At 30.5% G+C, this 24,529-nt stretch overlaps 2 protein-coding genes across 6 annotated transcripts in view; both read left to right on the top strand.

Moving 5' to 3' along the window:
- LOC107450873 (WASH complex subunit 2) overlaps positions 1-24,458 on the top strand; it is a gene marked incomplete in the record, with an annotated part of 53,290 nt that extends 28,832 nt beyond the window's left edge. The window contains 12 exon segments of the mRNA XM_043051420.2: positions 3,266-3,355; positions 4,500-4,604; positions 5,649-5,729; positions 5,825-5,893; positions 7,459-7,596; positions 11,449-11,592; positions 13,370-13,444; positions 14,779-14,880; positions 16,163-16,673; positions 18,916-18,959; positions 21,412-21,577; positions 22,490-24,458. Of these exon segments, the coding sequence (XP_042907354.2) occupies positions 3,266-3,355; positions 4,500-4,604; positions 5,649-5,729; positions 5,825-5,893; positions 7,459-7,596; positions 11,449-11,592; positions 13,370-13,444; positions 14,779-14,880; positions 16,163-16,673; positions 18,916-18,959; positions 21,412-21,577; positions 22,490-22,656 (1,692 nt within the window).
- Positions 1-24,529, top strand: part of LOC107439260 (coiled-coil domain-containing protein 92) — an 879,443-nt gene that overhangs the window by 836,095 nt on the left and 18,819 nt on the right. The window lies entirely within an intron of this gene.

The raw sequence follows: 24,529 nt of genomic DNA, 5'->3' as shown, positions 1-24,529 counted from the left end.
AAAATAAATCTGATTGATTTAAATCTTAGATTCCCAACATTTTTTCGGTCATTGTTTACTTTGCAAGGCAAAAAAATTTTACCGTTGCCTTGCTAAAAAAAAGAAGAAGAAAAGCATTATTAAATAAATATTTAATAACATTTTTTTGCCCCTTTTTAAGTCTTTTCATATTTTTGTTGTGACACACTGTTTATAGCTACATCTTTAAGCTATTGATAATAACTTAGAGGTGTAGCTATAAGAATGTAATGATGAGCGACGTTATATTGGAACATTTTTAAATTCTAATTTTGAAAAAAATAACTCGTATGTAAAATTTTAATTGTTTGTATAAAAATAAATTTGATAAATCATTTTTGCAGTTCAAATGAAATGTTCAATTAAATGTTATTTTTCTTAAATTTCATACCAAATTTGTAATAAATGTTGTCATTTGGGAATATGATCAGGTCGATTTGTAATCCATTGTCTGTATTTTTAGCTCAGCTAATACTGAGAGAAATATATTTCAAAATCCAATCATATTATATTTTAAATGTTAACAGTAGGAATTCCGAAGTTTATCTTAGTATTTCCTTGAATAAATGAAAACTGCAAACGCGCATAAATTATGCACATAAACAAACAATATTTTCAAGACTTCGATGTAAAACGTCGGCAAAGTATGATAGTTTTTATTTATTTATTCATTTAAAAAAATCAGTTTTTAAAAAATCAAAATTTAAATCAAACTAATTTGAATCAACAAACCGTTCAATACAGTCATAAGTTACATTGTAATTTATATTGGCCTTATCCCTTATTTGATGCAGGTGAAGAAATTTATCTCCTGAAATTTAGAAATTTTATGAGAGACTTCTATAAAATGCATTTTTAAGTAGTAGTCAACTAAGTAATTTGATAAATAATCTGACTGATTATGGTTAAAAATCTGCTAAGTCTTGCAAACAAAAAGCAAGCTATAAATTAACTTTGTAAATGCACAGTAATATTTCTGTTGCAATGGAAAAAAAAATTTAATTGATATTATTAAATTTTTCTTTAGTATTTATGTTATGATTTTTATGTTTAAATTCTTTTTAGTATGTATTTTTATTATGGTATTAGTATTTTTGGGAAGTGCATAAGTAAGTCAGCATCACCCAATGTTAACATACATTCACTCCTCTTTGTTTGTAAACAAAAACCATGTGGAGGATGTGACCTCATAAGAAAGAGGTGACTTCATTATCATAAAGGAAGTGACATAGATTGTTTTTAAATGAGTTACTTGTTCAGTTGGGTGCTAGAGCAAGAAAAATAATCTAGTTTTATGTGTATGTATTTAAAATTGTTTTTGTAGATGTTTTTCCTGCAGAGTTTATTATTCTTTTGTTGTTGCTATGAATGTTTTAATATTAGCTTTTTTTAATTAGCAGCTTTTATTCAAAAGAGTATTAGTCATTATTCAGTCAGCACAAATAAATAAAATTCAGTACTTTTGATTTAACTAATTTTGGTTGTTTAAAAGAAATTTTTGTATTTTTGATATGAATTATTTTCTTCTCTATTTTTTCATTAATATTAAAGACTTTATGGTGTGCGGCTTTGAAGAGCAAATTTAGAGCTTTATATAATGGACTCATTCATGTAATGAACCTGACATTATTAACTTCTTTAAGCGACAAATAATAAGATGAGAAGGCCATGTTACCAGAATGAAGGAAGACCGTCCCACAAAAAGAGTTTTTAATGCCTGACCAGTTGGCACACGAAAGAAAGGCAGGCCAAATTTAACAGGAATAGATAACCTAGAAAACGAACTTTTGGTATTAAAAAAAAAGGAAAAATCTAGCAGGAAAAGGTTGGCCTGAAAAAAATTTCTTGAGAAGGCCAAGGCCCAACCTGAGCTGTCAAGTCACTGATGATGATTAGAGACCCTAATAATTAGACTAAATGTATTGTGAGAGATAGGCCGTATATATTTTCTTTAGAATTATGTAGGAGTAACTTGTTCATTCTGCTGGAAAGCACATGGAACTTAATTCTGTATAGATGGCTGTCCAAGGAATTTTATAATTTTTGAAAATGTTGCAAGCAGACTGAGATAAAATGAAAAACTTTCTATGAACACAAAATCAAAAAAAACTTTCTGCAAGCAATCATACCTCCTGCCACCTATTTTGGCATAATTTGTTTGAAAATCACCGATTTTTAAAAAAAAATGTTTTTATTTCTAAAAACTCTATATTGACTATTATAAATACCAGTGTGCCTGAAAGTCAAATGCAACGATGTAATTGCAGAAAAAGTGTGGCTGTGCAAAACAGAGAGGGAAATTATCATATCAGATCTCTGTAAGATTAGTCTGCGAGTTAAAATTTGGGAATTTTCAGTTTTTTTTTTAAATGAGTTGTACTAAAAAAAAATTTTTGATGTTGAAAAATATTGATCTCAAGATTAAATAGGAAATTTTGACTGCTTTTTGTTTATAACGAGTTTTACTGAAAAGGTTTCCACGGTGGTGAAAATTTTTCTGTGAACTGCATTTGTGCGTTTGTGTATATTATACATTGCAATTCGTGTCTTATGGGCTGGAATAGCCTGGTTAGCAAGGCGTTAAGCCCATGTCCAAGAGGTTGTCAGCTTGATCCCCGCCGTCCGAAGTAGGTTTCCCAGATTTTTACTTGAATATTTCAAAGTAAAAATGTTTTAAATCATAGTTAGCCAGACAGCCCAATGTGGGCCCATGCCTTCATTAATTGTGAGTAAATCAGACCCAACCGAATCAGTCCATCTCAAACGCGGCCTTCCCAGTTTTCTTGTTCCAGAAAAAGCAGTATCTTTTTTATCGTATTGTCACCACTCATTTGAATCATGTGGGCCATCCAATTCATTCTATTTATTTTTATGTATTTCAAAATATCGGGTTGTTTATAAATCTTGTACAGTTCAAAGTTAAATCTCCTCCAGTTATTGTTTTCATTTACACCATTTAGCATACTCTGCAGAATCTTTCTCTCAAATGTTATGGTGCAATTTTCCTCCAGTTTTGTCATTGTCCAAGCTTCAGAATCATTTATTATCACAATCATTTATTATCATTATTATCACAGTCAATTTTATTATTTTATTTCTATGGTGGTTAAAGTTCTTGTTTTTTTTTTATAAAAAAATAGAATATGTTTTGAATTTGTTTTAAAAAAGTAATTTCAATTATTTCGTAATTAAATATGTGATGTTATAAAAAAAAACTCAAATATTTTTTTCAAAAATTTCTATGCAGTCTTACAAGAAAATGGGAATGCCTCTACCAGGGCTTGTTGCAAAGAAGCCAAAAGATTCTATATTTGAAGACAGTGACAGCTCTGAACAGGTACAAATACAGTTATTTCTTCCTAAAAAAGTGTTACAAGTACTCTTTATAATTTAATGTTGTGTTTTTATAACAAGCATGAATTTTTTTAAGTACAATATTATATTTTTATTTTTTGCATTAGATTATCAAGGATGAAATTTGTGGAAAAGAAAAGCTAAGTTGGTTGATGACAGATAAAAATAAGGAATTATATTACTCATTAATCTATACACATTACATTATCTTTCCAGACAAATCAAAACTTTTAGACAAAACTTATAGAATTTAAAAAAAAAAGAAAATATATAGTTAAAGATTTAAAAACTCATTCTTGTTATAAACAACATATTGCAATCTTTTCAAATCCCTTAATCAGCTTGTAGTGTATCTACCACTACAAAAAATATAATTCCAATTCACTAGTATATAAGACATGCTAACTCGATTCTACGGTGGGGTACCTTTTCATAGATGAAGGTTGAGATTGTCGATAACTTCTCTCCCCACATTGGTGCCCTTCAGACGTGATGTGAACAGGCCTATCTTGACAGTAACACCTTTTTCGATCTGAACATGCCTACTTCGATGGATTATCCACTTTGAGCAGTTGACTTGCTACTTGTGACTGCGACATTATCCACCTCCTCGTGCCTTTGCTTCTCAGTCTCGATCACACACGACGTACAACATATACACTCGACTTCTAAAGGCAACGCAAGGGCGACCACGAACGTGAACTTAATACACCTCTCATGATCAGCACTCTAATGTGCGGTGATCTTAATATAGCTCTCCCGGCTTCTCACAGAACAGCAATGAATCAACAAGTGGTATCCGTTCATCGAATTCTATCACAGATATAATTCTGGTAGGGGAATACTGAAGTGTATCTATCACTACAAAAATATAAATCCAATTCACTAGTATATAATTCATGTCAACTGAATTCTATGGTGGAGTACCTTTTTATAGATGAAGGTTGACATTATCGATAACTTCTCTCCCCACAAGCTTCTTCATAAAACATGGTTGCCCTATTTTAGCTAAGTTTAGTTGAAACAAAGATGTAGTTTATTTCAATAATTATTTTAAACTGTTATGGTAAATGTATGCCAATTTCTTTTTTTTTAAAAAAAGAAATATGATTTTTAATTGTTTTTAGGGGGATAAGAAAACTAATATTCTGCCTTCAACTCGGCCCACAAAAGAAAAGAAAGAAATTAGCTTGTTTGATGATGATGACGATGAAGATGATATCTTTAGTCAGGTAATGGAAACTTTTGGTGTAATTTATTTTTTCCTTCCTTATTTGTTTGGAGATTATCCAAATTAGGAAAATTCATCAAAGCTTACAGATCATTATATCATAGTCATGCTTAAAAATTAATGCTTCATATTGAGTTTTAATGACTCATTTTTATGTTTTGTTTAATATAAACTTCATAACGTAACTTCTTTCATTGTTACATAATTCAGCTGAGTTACATAAATCAGCTGAAACGTTCAGGACAGACCCTATCTATTTTTGACCACTTTTGGTAGGCACAAAATTTTTCCATAGACTTTCTGTTGAAGAAAACCTTTAGAAGAGACCATCCAAACCTTTCCCAGTGACTGAGAGGCAAGCGCTGTATCCCCTGAGTCACCATGGACGCTTAGTTTGCATCTTTTAGTAGTATGGTATATGTATGCTATTCCAAAAGTTGTCCTGATTTTTCTGAAATATGTTCTTTCTTTGGCCCACTATGACTCCTGTAATTGTCTTGTTACAAATTAAAATCTCAATAATTATTTAATGAAGTATCTAAGAAAAATAAATAATTTATTAATTAAATAGTATTGTATTATGAAAAAGGGAGAGATTTCATAGTAAGGAGTGTTATAATATGCTGTAAAATGTCTTGGCAATAATATAAAAATATCTCACAAATAAGCATACTTTAAAACATCACACAAAACTTTGTACTGATCATTGCCTAGAACTACTTTTTTTCTCTCTGTTAAAAAAGGGTTGGATTCAGATATAAAGGGGCCTAAGGTTAATGTGTAACTTGGGACCCAGTCTATACCCATTGTTATTTAGACTTCTCGGTTTTTAATTAACTTGTCATATTTTTGCCAACCAAATAACTCCAAGAAATTGTAAGTCTTTTGTAACTTTTTGCAGAAAAGTAGTTGGTAAGCCAAATAACTGATAGATATTATATGATATAACTATATGTTTGTCATTTATTAATTGGGTATGCAACATATTTTGTGCCTATAATTTATTATTCTATAACATTGCATAACTTTTTTCTTCTTCTTTTAGAAACCTAAACTCTTTTCACCGGGAAAATCTCCTTCAGTTAAAAATAAACCTGAAGATTCCCCTACAGTCAAAACTGAAAAAGTATGAATCTGACTTTTATGTATAATTGGCAACAAAAAAAAATTTTTCTATTAATTTTTTTTATAATTTCAATGTTTTTCTTCCCCCCCCCCCAGGTAGTTACGAAGAAAGAAACTCCTCCTGTGAAAGAAACTGCCCCCAGTCTATTTGACGGTTTTGAGGAGGTAAGATAAAAATAAAGTCGTATCTTCTTATTTTGTAAATACATGCTATATTTCATGCATTGAAATGTGTATTATGAACCACTTACCAAATTCTAAATATTTTTAAAGTTTTTTTGAAGTTAAAAGATTTAAAAATACTGTTGAACCCCAATTTAAGGAATTTTTTGGGTTTCAGAATTTCACGTATTAAATCCGATTTACTTGTGATATCGGAGTAAAAAAAAAGAAATAAAGAAATTGCTTCAATCTTAAGCAGCAGCCTTAGTATACAACCATACGCTTCCTCAACCCGTCTTTTCTGTTCCCTACAACCAAATCTTCTCCACTATTGTGAGAGCGATAGACAAATATATGAAGAATGTGCAGGATGTGGATGCTGTGGAAAAGATTTGGTCCAGCCTCCTCCATAATCCTTTACCCATGGACCTTTCTAGGCAGATTTTGATAATGGTCACAGCCATCTTCACGATCACCTTCACCGATTTGGTGCTTTGGAATCTTCTGGCTGCAGTCTGTGCTCTGCAGGAGAAGGGATGAGCCTTGAACGCTTGACAAGTTGTGTCTTAATGACCTACCCCACCTATTCCACCTATTGACATTTATCTTCTGAAGGCTTTATAGCCCGAATGGCTCATTAGGCCATTCCCCTGGTGTAGGGAGAAAAAAAAATGCACTATATAAGAGCAAAAATCCACTACTAGAAATTGTATATTTTTTATTCAAAAGCTAAAAATATAGTGAATTTCGAATGTCCTTATTCAGTTTATTCATTTGCCTGGAAATTCAACTGTTTGAAACAATTTTTTAATTCTACTTTTGAAAGCTGTGTCCCAAGATTGTCTCCCCAAAATATAGAACATCAAACCGGTTGGCTTTATAAGGAATTTTTGTTGCACAAACTGTGGGGATGAATATTGGTAGTTGTAAATTGAAAATTTGGTCGGTTACAAAATAAACAAAAGAACTTTTTTCTTTTGATTCATTAGAAATATTTTTAAAAATGCAATATGTCTGTAAAAAGTTTTTTTTTCGTTTCTTTTGAAATTGCTTATTAATTTAGATATTATTATTTGTTAAATGGTTCTTTTTGAGGGAAAAAACTTTGTTAAATTAGACATTCAGTCAATAGTAGTTAAATAAATCAGGGTATAGACTGTATGGAAAACGGTAAAGTTTAAAAATTAGTGACTGAGTTCAATAGGACACATACCGTCAAATGTTAGTGCTCTGCAGAGCGGATTTCTCCTCTGTTTTGGTAGCCTGACAACTTCCATGCGAAGTCAACTACTTTACAGTAAAAGTGTTTAGCAAGGATAAATACCGCGCAGCCTCGGTCATCTCTAAGGCTGGTCAAAGTGATGTCACTGCTAGTGATCAACAAAATTCTCACTGATTGTGGTGCTTGACTTTTGTGATCTACTAGAAACCTCATTGCGTGAGAAAGATCCTCCTAGTGAACAATATGCTCTTCTATTTCAGTTTTTTTTTAACGAAAAGTATTTGACATTGATTATTTATTTTAATGTGTTTCTTTTTCTTATGTTTGTTTTTTTAAAACCTGCTAGGATGATAAGGCTATGTTTCCTGTACCCACAAAGAAAGCTGATACATCTTTGTTTGAAGAGAGTGATAGTTTTGATCTGTTCAAACCAAAAGCTGTTGAGAAGCAAAAGAAAGAAACTATCAAACCTTCACCTACAACAGTAAGTGATCATTTTAAACTTTTAAATCATCCTTATAATTTTTTCCGATTTTTATCATTTGCACTGAACACCATTTTACTTTCTTTTAACATTTTTATTATTAACCTGTTCAGGGTCTTATCACATATAGCTGATCAGACATTTATTACATCATGGCCTTGTTACCACATAAGAAACGATCCTTTCTAACTTCAGTGGCCCATGATTACTCAGAAGTGAACTCAATTCATTATGCTCGTATTATATTTTGTATTAGCATGTATACTATTGTCCCACAGTAAACTGTTTTCAAAGACACAGTTCCTAGTAGAATACCGAAGTCAAGCATCACTGGCTGCGGTCAGTAGGCGGGTGGGTGACCACCGACCTGCGTAGGGACCGAGGATGTGAGATATTGGTCCTCGTTAAACTGTTCTACCTTAACGTGCTCGACTTTGCTCGCAAATCGTTGAGCCATCCCCTCTGTAGAGGTCCAAAATTGTGATGGCATGTCTTCGGATCTCTTCCTCAGGGATGTTTTTCAGTTCGTCCATCGCCAATAGCCCATTGTGCAGCTCCAGTGCAACATACATAAAGTACCCTATGTATACTCTCAGAGCATGCAGACCTGGGGAAATGCTTTTTTTGCCTGCTCTGAGCAGGTTAGTTTACTTTTGTGTGTAAAGAGAAAACCCTTGCACACAAAAATCCTGATAATAGAAATTCTGATCATTTACCAAGTAACTAAAATTATCATATCTCAACTGGAGCTCTGTGTCTGATGGCATTTCAAGTTTCAATTCTTTGTTGGCCATTTTTAGCAAAATTTATCACTAAAGGGAATTTATACTCAAACAACATTTCAATGACTTTTAAACTTGCTACAGTACTCCAATTATAACTAGAGCTGTAAACCTGAAGAGGATAAGAGCTTCAATCATTTCCTGCCTGCTTCAGATAAATTTTATTTTGTAACTAGCGTTGAACAGTCTAACTAATTTTTTTGTTTTCGTTTTCAACTATCAATATTTAATTCCATAGCCTTGTTAATTTGAACCCAACCTAAAAGACTAAATTACTCCTGGATCAATCATTGAGAAAAACTAACTGTGTGAAGGACTTTTTGAAGGAACTGATTCTCTTTTGAGTAACATGAGGAAGAAAACGACGAAGATTAACTTGACAGCAAGGGGACTCTTACCAGTAATCCATCTACTATTGAGGATATTTTACGTCAGCACTGTGATCAATGGGAGTAGAATTTGTATTGACCTGCCATCATCGGGATTTGAACCTGGATCACCTTATTGGGAAATAAGTGCTCTATCTCCTTAATTACCACACCTCAGACAAATTTTATTGCCAAATGCATTTTATTAGCTATCAAAGTTTTGACCACTTTCTAATTAGCTAGAGTGATTAAATATCAACTCTCTGTGTGCAAGTTAATTTTTTGCTCTGCTAATTCTCAATCCAATTGTTTCCTTGTTTCTATCGGTAGTTATCATTAATCAAAATTTTGACCCTTGTATGACTTGCTAAAGTTTTAAATTTCAACTTGAGGATGGTACTTGATGAAACTTCAAGTTACAGTTGTTTCCCCGCCACCCCGCCTCAAAAACTTATTTATTGCTATACTTTAACCAAATAGAATTTGTAGTTGAACCGAATTTTGAAACTCCTAAATTAATTTCAGTGTTCAATTTTAACAGGGTGCGTAGCGTTTGTAAAAAGTACTTAAAGGTGCTTTTTTGGGGATTTTGTTTTTAAAAGCTTTTAAGGGTGCTTTTTTCAGCTGGCGTTTTTAAAAAGTGCTTTTTTCCGAATAATTTTTTCTTCCCTTCAGTGATATCTGGTGGATCCCATGCATTTCACGAAAAATGGGGAGTTTGCTACGTAATCATTCACGCGGACTTCATGTCATACCCACGTTATGACTTGCGCATGCGCGCACACTTCAAACCAAAACCCGAGTGCTCCAATTCGGATAGAGAATATCAGATCCTTATGAAATGCTTTTCTTTTTAATTTATTTTAATTTTATTCTTGTTTACTTTATTTTATTTTACTTCTAACACTTTTTTTGACGTAGGGGGTAAGGGTACTTTTGTTCTGAGTTCAGGGTCAAGTTGAATTCACTCAGTGATGTGGGAAAGTACTGATTGTTTCGATTTACGCCCGTTTCTTTTCTTTCTTTTTTTTAACGCGAAAACTGTTTATAAAAAGTTTTTGTTTTTCAATAATATCATTGATTGAATATGAATTTTTTGAGTGCTTGAAAAGTTTTGTAAAGTGCTTATTTTTGATTCAAAGATTTGGCTACGCACCCTGTTTAAACTGAATCTTTGTGCTTTTTACCAAACAAGTTACATTTATTTCCTGACTGTTAATTACTACATTATCACCAAGTAGAAATCATCCTTCAAAATTTTTTGACCTCTTTCTAACAGACGGATATAAAACTGAAGAAAGGAAAACAAAAAAATTATTTTTTTCTCAATCTTGAAACAAAAAGTGTAGGATGAATCATTTTCATAATAAATTTTTATCACCACGAAAAGCTCCTTCCAAATCTTTTGAAATCTTTAAAATCTTGCACTTCAGGTTTTTCATTATGTGTCTAACTTAACTATGTTTATTTTCTTCTTTAATGCTCTCTGAAAAATATAGTTTTGAGAATTTATATTTTATTTCATCACTTAAAATTAAACATGAAAAGCTCTTTTAATGCATTATTCTAATGATATCTAACTTGACTCGGGGAACAGAGCATTCGCTGTCCTGGGAAGTGAACCGAGTTCGAATCCCAGCAATGGCTGATTGATACGAATTCCGCACCCGGCTCCCACCGACCACAGGACTGGCATAAAATATCCTCAGTTGTCGACAGATCATGGGTTAAGAGTCCCTTGCCGTCAGATGGGAAATTTTTGTGCTTTTCCTCTCCGTGTAACATAAAATGCCGGTTAGCTCCATCAAGAAGTCCTCCACATAGCCAAATTTTACCCAATACTTGATCCAGGAGTTCCCTTGTCTTTTGAATTGGGTTCAAAATTATAAGGCTTCGAAGTTAAACATTAGTAGTTGTAAACTCAAAACATTTTAGTTGGCTGTTCAGCAAGAGTTATAAAATAAAATGAAACCCAATTCACATTAGATATTTATTTGGCTTCTGTTATGTGTATCATTTGTAGCTACATTTTGTCTTCTATCATGGTGCGTAGCGGTTTTAAAAAGTGCTTATTTTCAATTTTGTTTTTTAAAAGCCTTTAAAGATGTTTTATATCGGGTGTTTTTAAAAAGTGTTTAATTTTCCATTTTCGAGAAGGAGATTTTTTCTTTACCATGTCTATTTTCGCCATGCATTAAGGCGTGCTTTTCACAATGTTCTATTAAGCATTTTCGCCACATTCAACCACAAACCATTTCGGTGTACCTTCGGTTGGTGGCGTTTGAAAGCGCTAATCGTTTTACATGTTTGAGGAAATGCTTGCATGCCCGCATATGATTCTACTGAGCTTGGTTCGGTAAGATTATTGCTCTCTCATGTGCAACTTTTCTGCATTTTGCAAGATAATCTCAATTTCAGGCTTCATTTTCCACCCTCTGATATGGAACCGAAAAATCTTTTGATCAGTTTATAAATCAAAAAAAGAGTTCTTGGTCAGAAACTAGTTATTTTATGATCATGTAAAGTCTTTGAAAATTATTTTGCATTTTGTTAATGTGTATAGTACTTAAAAATATTTTTTGAGGGCTTAAAAAGTACTTATTTTTTGTTGGAAGATTTGGCTATGTGCCCTGTCTTTGTATATTCAAGAATTATTTAGCTACTGTGTCATGTTCTAGATCTTATATTTCTTTCTCTTTTAGAAGGATGATACGCCCGTGTTTTCCTCAGAAGTTACTAAAAAAGCTGATACTTCCTTATTTACAGAAAGTGATAATTTCGATCTATTCAAACCAAAAACTGTCGAGAGACAAAAGGTAGAGCCCCCTAAATCTGCCCCCACACCTGTGAGTTTAAAAGTTTTTTTTAAATTTCTTTTTACCGTATTTCATTTCATAATCATTTTGTTTTAAAAAAATTTTATGTTTCATGATTTTTCAGAACTTTTTCTTTAATTTTTTTTTAATTTTCATTTTATTTTTAATTATTATTATATATAATTATTAGTTTTAAATCTAAATATTTTTATTTCAGATTTTCAAAAAAAAAAGTTGCTTGAAAAATATTGAAAATACTTTTTGTAACATGGCTATAAATTTTTCATTCAAGATTTTAAGTTTTCTATCCCTCTTTAACAGTTTTTATTTTTTTATCTTTTCCTATTAAATATACTTCTACGAGTTGCCTGTTATAAAATTTCTGTCTTCCTTCACAAACTCAATTTTCCACAGTTCATCCCACTTTACAGCTTTACCTTTCCTTAGCTGACTTTATAAGCCTCGCTCTTAAACCACCCTATTCGTTTTTTAAAAAAATTTTTTAAGCGTAAATCATGCACAAAACAGCTGTTTTGAAGGGATAAAGAAAATGTGTGTGGAGTCATTGATTTTCATTTACTTTCGAATTATATGGCAAAGTATTTATTTTAATTTTAATTTCTGATATGGTTTTTTTTCTTTGAAAAAAAAAAGACCTATCTAAGTCTACACTACGCAGAAAAAGCGAAACCAAAGACTACAATAGCACATTTGTTCTGCCTTATTTCTGTAGTTGTATTCCGGGGGTACCCCGGAATTCCAGATTTTTCGTATCATTCTTCCGTGTCTTAGAACTAGAATCAGGGCAGACGATTTTTGCGCGAATATCGTAAAATTCCTCATATCTCAAGATTAGTGGTTTGCGAACTAAAACAAATCAAAAAACCATAATCCGACAAAATTTTGCAGCTTTTGCTAAATCCCGTTAATAAGACATTTACATATGTTCTTCTGCCAATTGCGACTTACGAGAATACTACAATGTTTGGTTTGGTGGATTTTAGACATTTTGAATGTTTGGAACTGCGTCGGAATTTGCTGATATCGTGATTCTTATTCAGGTGATTTTAATATCAAACATCGATTTTGGTATTTTCCTGATTTAAAAGCTGCCCATTGCGATTCATATTCAAGCGATTTAAAAATCGTACATTGCGATTCGTGTTCATGCGAGTTTGAAATCCAATCCCGTAATTCATTAAAAATGCAATATTGCAATTCGTGATACATCAAACATCGATTTTCGTATTTATACGTGATTTAAAAACTACGCATTGGGATTCGTGTTCACGGGATCTAAAAATTAAGCGCATTGATTCATATTTACGCTAATTAAAAATTCAATATCGCATTTTTTCCCATACTTTTAAAATCCAGTATCGTGATTCGTATTCACACGATTTTAAAATCCAATATTGCGATTCTTGTAAGAAAAAGTAAATTTTTTCTTGTATAAGTTACTCTAAAGGTATGATATTTTGCATTAATAGGTAATTTAGTTACAAATGTTTGGTATAAAACATATGTTAAATATGAAACATGTATGGTATATGCATTGATATCGATTTAATTGCATGCAAAAATTTTTTGGTTTTTTACTTCGTGCCCCTGTTAATTTTGAACTGAAGTTAACAACTAGGTTTCAGTTTTGTAATTTTAAGAGTTTAATTGATTATTATTAAATTTACAAATAAAAAAAAATATATATTAGTGAATAAATGCATTTTTTGTTTTAAACAAATAAAAAGTTTTGTTGAATCCTTGAATAATTTGCATTTTTAAAAAGCATTTCAAATTTTATTTTTAGGTTTCCAAACCTAGTGAAGCTTCTCTTTTCAGTAGTGCAGATGAATCTGATGGGGCTACTTCTACTAAATTAGCTGTGAGTTATTTTAATATTTTTTTTATATAAGTCTGTGAAGAAAAACATTATTTGTACCTGTTTTTTTTAAATTGCAACAAGCAGAAACAACTTTTTAAGGAACATAATTTTTTTTTTAATTCACTATTGGGAAATCTAACAAATTGAAAAGTTTGAGTATGAAAATATATTTGATTTGATTAAATAAAATAATCTCACAGTGATTAAATATAATAATCTTGTGTGTAAATTAGTATTAAAATGCAGTTTATGGTTGTATGGTTATTAAAATACTAGTTCTGTGATGTCAGAATCTCTTTATTACTGATATTTAGTTCCCAATTCTTCTAGATGTTTTTGTAGTTTACTGGATTTTACCTGTTCTTCTGGCTTTAATCAAAATTTCTTCTCCTTTCTATATATTTTAGAAAATTCTTCAATCTGCCTGAAAAGAAAAACTTAATAAAATCCCACACAAAAATTAAAGATATTTTTTGAGGTTGTTTTGAGGTGTCAAGGTTGATTTGAGATTTATTTGCAGTTGATTTCAGAAACATCCTTAAAAGATCACCCTCCCAAGGTGTATGAAGTTATTATATTTGCACTTGAGGTTGATGGTTTAGAGTAACCCAGCTTAGGGAGGCTGTTTTTGAAGTGTATGGAGTTTTTCCCCACACTTCAAGCAAATAGCACATATATTTGAGGTGTGAATAATTTCACTCAATCTAAACTTAAATTATTTCTGAGTTATATATGAGGTTGATTTTGTGATATGTAAATAAGGTTGAAATTGAGGTTTAATATTTATGGTTCTAAATATAACCACATTTTCTACCTCAGATGTATTTTTTACATCTGGCAACCTCAAAAACATGTTTTTTTGTAAGGAATAAAGTTTTTAATTAGCTTATTACTTGTTTGAGTATTTGAAAAAATGAACTGCCAAATAATTTGAACAACCAAGTTTTATAATTATCACTTTAAGCTTTTTTTCGAAGAAAAAAAAATAATAAAATTTTTTAGTTTCTTTATTCTGAATTCTCTGTTTTTAAATTTAAATTTTTTTAATAACTATCTAAAATGAGTTCTATATCTATTTCCATTCAAAATTATGGAATCAAGAATGTGTTGAAAACATTTTAAAGTTTGTTTAATGTAAATCATAAATGGAAAATACGGTCAAGTTTAGTTGACTTGTTTAAATAAATGCATAATATACATTAAGACCATTGTTAGGTTATATTTACAAAATATCCTTTTTAATACTTGGCTTTTTTTATTACATTTAGTCTTTTGTTTAATTTGATAATTTTTATCTCTAGTTGATTTGTTTAAATAAATATAATTCATTTTAGAAATCATCATCACCTGTTAAAACTGCTCAAGAGGCTGAAGATGGTGTTCTGGGATTTGATGTCCCTGCAGATAGTTCGAAAACATTGAATGTGATCAGCAAAGTAATGCAATCATTTTTTCTAACTTTCTTAGCACATGATTAGATTTTTATCTGGGACTTTTTTTCTTCATATTTGTCCATTTACATAACAAATGAATAGGTATTTCTTGTTAATTTGTTATATAATTATGAAGCATTCCCTATTAATTATATAACATTTGTGATTGTAGTTAGTATCACTGTCTCTCAAAAGTTTAACATATTTTGAAGCAACAAATTTTGTTTTGCTACTCACTCTGACTATATTTTTGGATTTCAACTTCCAATAATGATTACCATATATCCAGTTGTATAAGTTAACAAAACATGTAAATATTTTTTTGTTGTTGTTGTTCAAAACATTAAATGATGGCTACTAAAGCAGTTTTCCATTAAAATATGTTGCTTTTTTGCATAAATGATTTTTGCAAAGTTCTTGCACTTTTTTATTGTATTTTAGAATGATAACTATAAAAAAATTTTTTAAATATTTGTTGGGATGTTTTTGGCCTATCCATGGATAAAGTGTTGGGAAACATTTGTAAACAGCAACAAAAAAGCTTTTAGAAAATAAAAATAAATAAATGAATATGTGTATATGAATAAATAAAATAAAATAAGCAAATGTGTTTATTTCCTCAAGTTAATTACTTCATTTGTAGTTATGGCTGAATGATATGTATTTTGGCCCTGGTTCACATTGCAGTGAGCATTTACTCAAGTTTATTAATTTATTTGCAGTGAGGGCTGGCTGATACATATTTTGCTCTTGGTTCACGCCATTTGCAGTGTTGATGTAAGTAAAGTATTCTTATGATATTGTGCAGTAGAATCTTTCATGTTGGGCAAGCCATGGAAGGTTTTTGTGCTTTCCCTCTTTATGTACTACAAATGCGGATTAGTTCCATCAAAAAGTCTTCCAAGAATGCTAGAGTGTCCAATTCTTGATCCAAGAGTTCTAGTGTCTTTTGTGTTGGGTTCAAAATGACAAAGCTACAGAGTTTAACATTGGTCATAAACCAAAATGAGTCGGCTATTCAATCTGGTTATTAAAAAAAATGAAGGAAAAGTTGAAGGTGTATAACGACGTCAACATCTAAATGTTGGTTTTCTGTATACAATACCCAATCATGGCCAAGCAGTTAGTCCCGTTTTTCAAGGATTTATCTTTTACTTGTTGCTGTAGGATTGCCAGAAAATATTGGCTATTGGTCACAGGTTTTGAACAGCGTCTGAGTCTGTCATTCCAAACTTGGTTTGAATGTTTTTTTGCATCTCTAGTAATCATTTGATTTATTTTGTAGGATAGAGTCAAAATAGCATCGAAGAGAAGAAAACCTACCAGAAAAGGTCGCCTGGCGGCCATAGAGAGCAGCGATACGGACAAAGTGTCTGACGAGCCCACATCTTCTGCCCCAACTAAAAGCAGCCTTGGTCCCAGTGATGACCTGTTTTCAAATGAAGAGCCAGAAACTCATCCAACTCCAAAACCTGCATCAATCCATAAGTCCCAGGAAAAAAAGAAAATGGACCTCATGTCCCAACTCATGAGTGAAGCAGCATCTTCCAAAGTTCTAAAAAAAACACCCAAGAAAGTTGAGGAGGAAGAGGAGGAGGTGGTGGACATATTTGCCGAACTGGATGGAAAACGAGATGCAAAGAGTCAGTCCTTTTCTTTTAAATCTCCCATCGAAAGCACCGTCAAGAGCAAGTCTGATTTTGTCGATGACGATAAACCAAACGAAGAAGAAGTCAGTAGTGTTTTGGTTTCTGATGAGGCAGAAGATGATTTCTTTAGTGAACCCTCTTTTAGAAGTAAGAAATATTTATTTAATTAAAAAAAAAACTTTTTCATAACTGCCTTTACTTCCCAAAAAGTTGGTATTCATCTATCTAAAGCTGGGTAGACTTAAGCATAGCTGCCAACTCTTCTGGATTTTCCAGTAAACTACTGGATTTTGCCAGTTTCTCCTGATCTACTGTTTTAATTAAAATTCTCCTAGTTTTTGTACATTTTAGAAAATTCCCTAAAATTGATTAAGTTTCCTAAAATAATCCCTATTGAATTAGAATTTTTGTGCAGATTATTGCTCGCTTGCTTAAATATTTAACTAACTATTACTAATACAAAATGAAGCAAACCTCATTTATAGAAATCAGTTCAATACTTTTTTTGTCAAAAAATGTTGAGTTTATTTTTATTCACAACTCTCTTTTCAAATTAATTAAAAAATTCTTTTAACTATCTTCGATGAATTAAATGCCTTTTAATATTAGAAATTTTGAGTATCACATAATAATAGAAGTATATTTAATGTCAATCATAACTGGAAAAATTGCAGTTTTTCTATTTTGATGTCTATAAAATTCCCTATGTGCAAAACATTTAGTGCATTATCCCTTTCGCGCCGACTGTCACATATACGTGCCAGCAAGAAACACGCTCACTTCCCGGCCGACACACGCGCTTGCCAGAGCATCCTCTCGTTCACCCCCGGCTGTCACTCATTTGTGCCAGCGTTTTGGAACTTTTTGAAGAATAAATTTTCTGCCAGAAGATGGCATTGTATGTCCATATGGTTTCAGATACATGTAGATTTGACCTTCTACTTAATATGAGAGTACATTCACGTGGTTTATTGTGGGAAAGGAATGTTTTATGACAGCTCTTGAAATGTGCACATGGTATTTGTTTACAGTAAACGGGGGAGGTTTTTTCTCTCGCTACTTTCGATTTTCAGTTTAGTTTTTAGTGAATAGTTAGATCTTGTAGCTGGTTAGCTTGCTCCTGTTTTAAAATAAATATATATTTAAACAAGAAATAACTTAAGTAAATCCATAGAATCCATAAAAATATATATAAAGCATATGTCATTTGAATACTCTACAGAACAATATTAAACAACGCATTGATATTTCGGTAATTTCATGGAATTAGGCTAAACAGCAAAAAACCCTCTCGCCCTGGAGAGACACGCATGAGAGAGACTGCCGGCCTGAGTGGTGAAGCGCTTTTTTGCTTCCCGTCGTGAAAGGGTTAAGTAACAATTATCATGAAATATATATTATTTCGTAAAATCTACTGGATTTTTCTTTTATCTATGTTGGCATCTATACTTAAAGCTGCCACTAGGAATCAAACTTCAGTCCTTCCCAATAACAGTTCAATGCCTTAACCACTGAGCCATTACGGCTCATTAATTTTATTGCTCTGTCTTAAATTACTACATGGCTCTTACGGGTCAGGGAGAACCTTGAATTCTCTGGGAATTTTATTTTGACTCTAAAAAGCAGAGAATAGTCAGGGTAAAATACAATTTTTTTCAAAAATCTGGAAAATTCGTATATCATGCCTGGAAAATAACCTATCTCAGAATCGCCAGTAACACCAATAAGTCATTGATATTAGAGTAAGTAATTCTAGCATCTATTACAAATATTTACTGCAAAAACGTCACATGTTGGTGACACATGCTTTCATCCTTATTTGATGATATTTAAATGTTCACAAAATCTAATATTTAACATTACAAATAAAAAATAAAAGTTTTCTGATGAAAAATTGCACGGTATATGTAAAATATGGTCTGAAATTTTCTTCATAAACCTGGAAAAGCCAAGGAATTTTTTTTCTGAAATTAAGTTGGTACCCTGTAGTAATTTCGTTTTTGTGTGTGTTTAATTGTAAACTAAAGAAGGGTATTAGTTTGTTAAACTTGATTAAAAATATTTTCTTAATTTATAACTGATTTTTTTTAGAGTTTTGCCTCAGTTATATTATGCTTCTCAGAGCAAAGCGTACCAGAATTTGTATATATCGTATTGATAAACCAGAATTGTTTGTATTATTATATCAGAATTTGTTTTTACAAAGATTGTCATTGTAAAGCAATAAAATTTATTTCATGCAAATGTGATAGGTCAGAATTCTTAGTATGAATTTGGTCAACTCAAATTACTTTTTGAAGAAGAAAATTGATTTGCTTTGAATTAAAATATTTCGAAAAATGTTTCTCATTTTGTAATCAATTAAACATTATATTACTTTTTTTTACAGAATTTAGCAGCAGCATACCAAAGAAAGATCCTATATTAGATATGGTATGAATCTTTATATTATAACATATTCTATTTCTTGCATTCATGTTTCTATTCAAAAGGGTCTAAGTGACAAAATTTTTCAATAGTCTATAGTTATAGTTAGGGTTCTAACCAGCAATAAATATTTAGTGGTCCAGTAGGACCATCTACGTAGTCATTTAGTGGTCAACATGTAGTAGACAAAATTGCAAAAAAATAATCGAATCTTACGATTATATAATTCATGTTATGCTACACATCAAAAATATTGACATGTATAACACTTAAAAACCAATTTGGTTATTTATCCCATAATGATAGTATTCAATGAAATTAAGTGGAAAAAAAAAAAGCTAAATTGAAATTTGTATACTCTTTTGCAAATTCCAAACATATTTCGCCCCTGCGTTTGATTTTAGCAACATTTGTCGCCATGTTCGTCCCCTAGTTATGGTTTATTATAGCTAGGGATCTAATTAAAAGAAATAATTGAAAATCTATTATTTCCAATTAAAACATCAATTTGCTTTTAGGTTGGACTTAAATAATGTAAGTGGATAATTTAGGTGGATAGTGAATTAACTTCTAGTGAATATTTTTGCATAATAAGGAGATAGTGTGCATTTTGTGGCTGAATTTCTTGCTTTGGGAAGAAGATGAATGTAAAAGAAAAGATATTTATAGACTCCCTATATTAAATAATTTATTACCATGAATAATTTATTTCCCTTTTTGAATATTTGCCATTATATTTATCCTATTATTATCATATTTAATTATTATAAACTCCATGTATTCCTATTTTTTTGTTGGTAAAACTTGTTTTATTAGACCAGTATTTCCCAAACTTATGAGTTTTGTGTATCCTTTCTAAATTTTTCGTAACGCTGTGTACCACTGATAAAAAAAAATAGTATATTTTTTAAAAAAAAATTTTTTTTTCGTTCTAAATTTTGTTAATAAGTTTATTTGCATCAGTGAGAAGGATGATATTGTTTTTGCTGTGATAAAAAAAATGGCACAAAAGTTAAAAAAACACATCTAGCTGTTGACACCATTAATTATTAACTGTTAACTCTGCAAAAAATAGCCAATAGAAAAATTTGTAATCGTAAATTTTCATGGCTAGCTTTGTTTTTAAGTAAGTTGCAAAATATATCGCATAAGAACGCATACCCCCGCTAAACTGTTCCTGTACCCCTGGGGGTACGCGTACCACACTTTGGGAAACATTGTATTAGACCAACAAAATATATCTAGAATTGTATCCTAACAGTGTTTTCATCATAGAAAAAAAATGGGTGAGAATTTCTAACCCTTTCTCAAAAATAGGGTGAGATTTCAGAAAGTTAAGTGAGATTTCTAAAAACTAAAAAAACACAGATAGACTTGAAAAAAAATCATTTCTCTTATTATAATACATTTTTACGTCTTCTATTTTTAAAGCATTGAATATTCTTGCTGCATCATCATAGAAGATTTTGCCTTTACTAGGTATTTGTCCATCTTACATTAGTGCATGAAAAAATTTGAACGTCTTATGTAAAAAACCATACCTACAGTAAACACGTGGCTGCAGANATTTATAGAATGCGCGAATTTCTCGCAGTAATCATTTTTTAATGCGAGAAAAGAAAACAATATGCGAGATTTTCGCGTTCTCGCGCTGTAGTGAAAACACTGTCCTAAGGACATTTTTTACAAAGCACTTTTTATATAATATAAATTCCATCATATTGATTTGCAATTAACATAAGTTTTACTTAAAAAATGTAATCAACTAATATTTAGGTATTGTATATTTAATACTGCCTTTTCTTGAAGTTGCTAAAGAAAATAAATATGCTTTAAGACACAGTAACTTCATCTATGAATATGTTTGTAATATGAATATGTTTGTAATTTTATCTGTAAAATGTGGCATCAACATACTATTTTTTCTAACTATTATTTTCCATAATAACTTTCATATATCTTATGGAATGATGATAGATGAATTAATCAGGGATGATATTCAAAAATTTCATACTTCTCTCATTTTTTATTTTATTTAATTGGACAACAAGACAATATTTTTTTTTCTTCAATGTTTTCATTGGGATCAGAGTAAAACTCTGGAAGAGAAGGTTATTAGAAACTCTTTCAGTTCAGCCAGTTAGAATTAAACATAGAAAAATTAGGTCTCTTGGCTGAAAAAATAGGTCCCCTGTTCGATATCTTTTCGCTAGATTTCTCATAACCAAATAGACACATATTTTTTTAAATTAGTGATTGAATGAAAGATGTATTTTTCTTTAGGCTCAATTTATTTTGAATGATATATTCATTTGGAAAATATGTTTGTACTTTCAAAACCCATGTAACGTGTTGATAAATGTACTAAATTTTCTTGCTGTATTAGTACTAATATTATACTCAATTTAATATTTCCATTTTTTATGGCTCTGATTTTTTCTGTTTTCTTTTCTCGTAGGATGATGATGACGAGGACGACCTCTTTAGCATCAAACCAAGCTCTACCCTCAAACCGAAGACAGATGCTTCTGATGTTGACATATTTGCGGATGAAGCTGACATATTTGCTGACCTGCCAAAAGAGAAATATGAAATGTTCCCGAGTCAGCTGTATGACGATGAAGGTTGGTTTACGCCATTAGTCACATTCACGTGCAAATACTCACAACTCTGTGTGTTTATATTAAACATTTACAGGTGTCAATTATTGAGCTATATGAAATAAAAATGAAATTTTTAAAACGTCTCTTCATCAGTGGTGTGACAGTGTAGGATGGGTCCTGCCCTTCTTCAAAATTTGATACCTAGTAACCTTATCTTTGGCTCTGTTTTACCATCTGGCTATTTATGTTGGTTTGGTTATAAAATCTTTTTTTGGTGATCCAAGTGACCTTAACACCAATTACATGTCTAACACATCTTGACCTTTAGGTGTAAAAACTAGTTATATCTGGATTTTCATAAATTCTGTAAAGCTCTATATTTGTCCAAATTCCATTAACTAGAACCCCCAAAATTACATTTTAAAACTTTTGTCTCAAAAGTGGATATTTTCTTTTTATGCCAATGTCCAAGTTTCAGCTGCATAAGTTAAAATAATAAAAAAGCATTTAAACAATTTCAAAATTGCAAGTATTTAATAATTTTGCATTTCTTAAATTAAATATTCGCTGTTGAAAAAGGCATAAAATGTCGATGGTTAAATGAACAAATTCGAAAAATATGTTTTGAAATAACAAACTGGCTCATTTAAACATGAATAAATATTTATTAAATATTCCTTTATATTTTGCAAAAATTGTATTTTAATTAACATATGTCTTTAATAGTTTTTCTGACGGCAAATGACATATTATTGTAATTTCACAATTGATTTTATGATTACATAACTTTAATGAACAAAGTATTATCTAAGAATAGCGAAACTGACATTATTCGTTTGCAGGTTTATTTACTCCTTTACAGAAGTGACATTATAAGTTTTTGTTTGCCAATTAATAGAAAAATAACTTACGTTTTAAAAATGTATTTTTCAGATGATGATGACATATTTAGCAGCTTAGGACCATCATCTAATAAAGTTGATAAATCTGCTAAAGCTACAGTTCCAGTTAAAAAAGAAACTGAGAAGAAAGTTGTTAAAGAGGTTGAAAAGAAACCTGCATTTGAAGATCCTTTGACAGGATTATTAGGCGGAGATTAAGATTGAAAGACTTTTTTAGTAATTAATTAAATTTTGTAATTTATAAGAGTAAATTATTGAAAACCAAATTTGTACATTTGTGTATAGTTTGCTTTGTATATAATATAAATTTTGTATACTAAATTTTTAAATTTGATTATTGTAAAAATCAGCTTTGCCACTGATCACTTTGCACATTTTGTAATTACTTGCAAATTATAAAATTTGAGACTACTTAATAATTATCTTTAATAGAGTGTAATCTATGTAACGGGTTCATTAGGCTAATTGGAAAATTGGGCTCTTTGCTGGGTGTTGTCATTTTGTAGATGTGCTAGGGAAATTTGAAAGTTTCCAGTATTTTCTAATCAGACTAAGAGGTTTTAGGATTATTTTACTAAGCTATCATAACTTTAGGATAATTCGAGAATATATCTTCTATTAAAGAAGTTCCCAAAAAGTGTTCCATGGGGTTACATGGAAGGGTTCATAAGGTAGGATCTTTTTTTTTAAATATCTTTTCATAACTTTGGAAACCTGTCATTATATTTAGATCTGAAAAATAATTCTTCATTTAATATTTCGTTTTTAATAGAATTTTTATTGTAAGTAAAAAAAAGGGCAAAATTTAAGCAAAATTAATTTTAATAAATAATATATTGAATTAACTAGGAAAAAGATATGCATTTATTTTAAAAATTTTTTTTCAATTTTTCTTATAACAATTTCCAAATCAAAATAAAAGGTTTAAATTCATTAATAAAGAAATATGTTTCTCTAGCAGCCATTTTTAACATTTATAGTTCTTTTTAATTTTTACTTCAACAAAAACCATAATTCTATTATTTATACACTTTCAATTAACTAATGCACACTCCAAAACTAAGATGCAATATCAGGCCTGAAAATTCAGCTGTTTTATTCTTATCATTAAACATTTTCAAAATAACTAGTGGTCTTTATTGGTTAACAACTTTCACAATTCCTCCTATACTTTATGTGTGAAGTCATGTGTTGCTTCTCTATTACTCAATCAGTTGGGCTTGTTTTAATAAGCCATATGAAATTTAGATTGATCAGGCAGTTCTTCTAATCTTTTAATTATCCTAAAGTCAATGGGCTGATTGCAATGATTTTGAAAAGCACTATACTGAATAAAAAAATATTGAAAACTTTTGAAGTGATCTTGGGAATTTGCAAAATGAGGACAACATTTGCTGAGCGTTTGATTGACGTATACTGCCTGCCGTGTAATTGAAAAATCAAGGTAGGCGACAAAAAATTCAAAATTGGGATTTTTATATATTTTGCATCTTTGTATGGTACGCTACATATTTTTTAAAAAAAAATTTATTAAATTTTGTTTTATCAGTTTTTTGAATATGTATTTTAGTGTTCATAGCATTATCAATAGAAAGAAAATAGTTGTCAAGCCATTTTCCTCAGAATCTATTGTGAAGTTCTTACATTTTTTTTCAATTGCACGACAGTATAAATTTTTTTTTTACTTTTTTGTGTGTACTTAAGTAAAGATATTTTTGTTAGCATTTCTGTACTTGCAATATAAACTTAAGTTAATTGATTCTTTTTCTGTAAAAGCATATTGTTTCCTCATCTTACTTACTTTTAACCAATCTTATAATAAAAAAAATTTTTGTTTTGTTTTTTTTGTTGAGAAAGATAATTTTGACAAACGTTTGTTATACCTTTGCATATGTTTCAATTCTGGATAAAATTTTCACTTTATATTGATATATTTTTTATGCAAATATTTTTTCTGTCATAGTATGGGATTACAAAATAAAAAAGTATTATTGTTCTCAGTGTGTTTAAATTTTTCTTTTTCCTTTCATTCATAAAAAATACATCTAATTTTATTTGTTTAAAGTAGTAC

Source organism: Parasteatoda tepidariorum, chromosome 6, assembly GCF_043381705.1.
Source record: "Parasteatoda tepidariorum isolate YZ-2023 chromosome 6, CAS_Ptep_4.0, whole genome shotgun sequence".
Classification (NCBI taxonomy): domain Eukaryota; kingdom Metazoa; phylum Arthropoda; class Arachnida; order Araneae; family Theridiidae; genus Parasteatoda; species Parasteatoda tepidariorum.
Note: the sequence above shows the minus strand (reverse complement) of the source record. Positions and strands in the feature narration are given on the sequence as shown.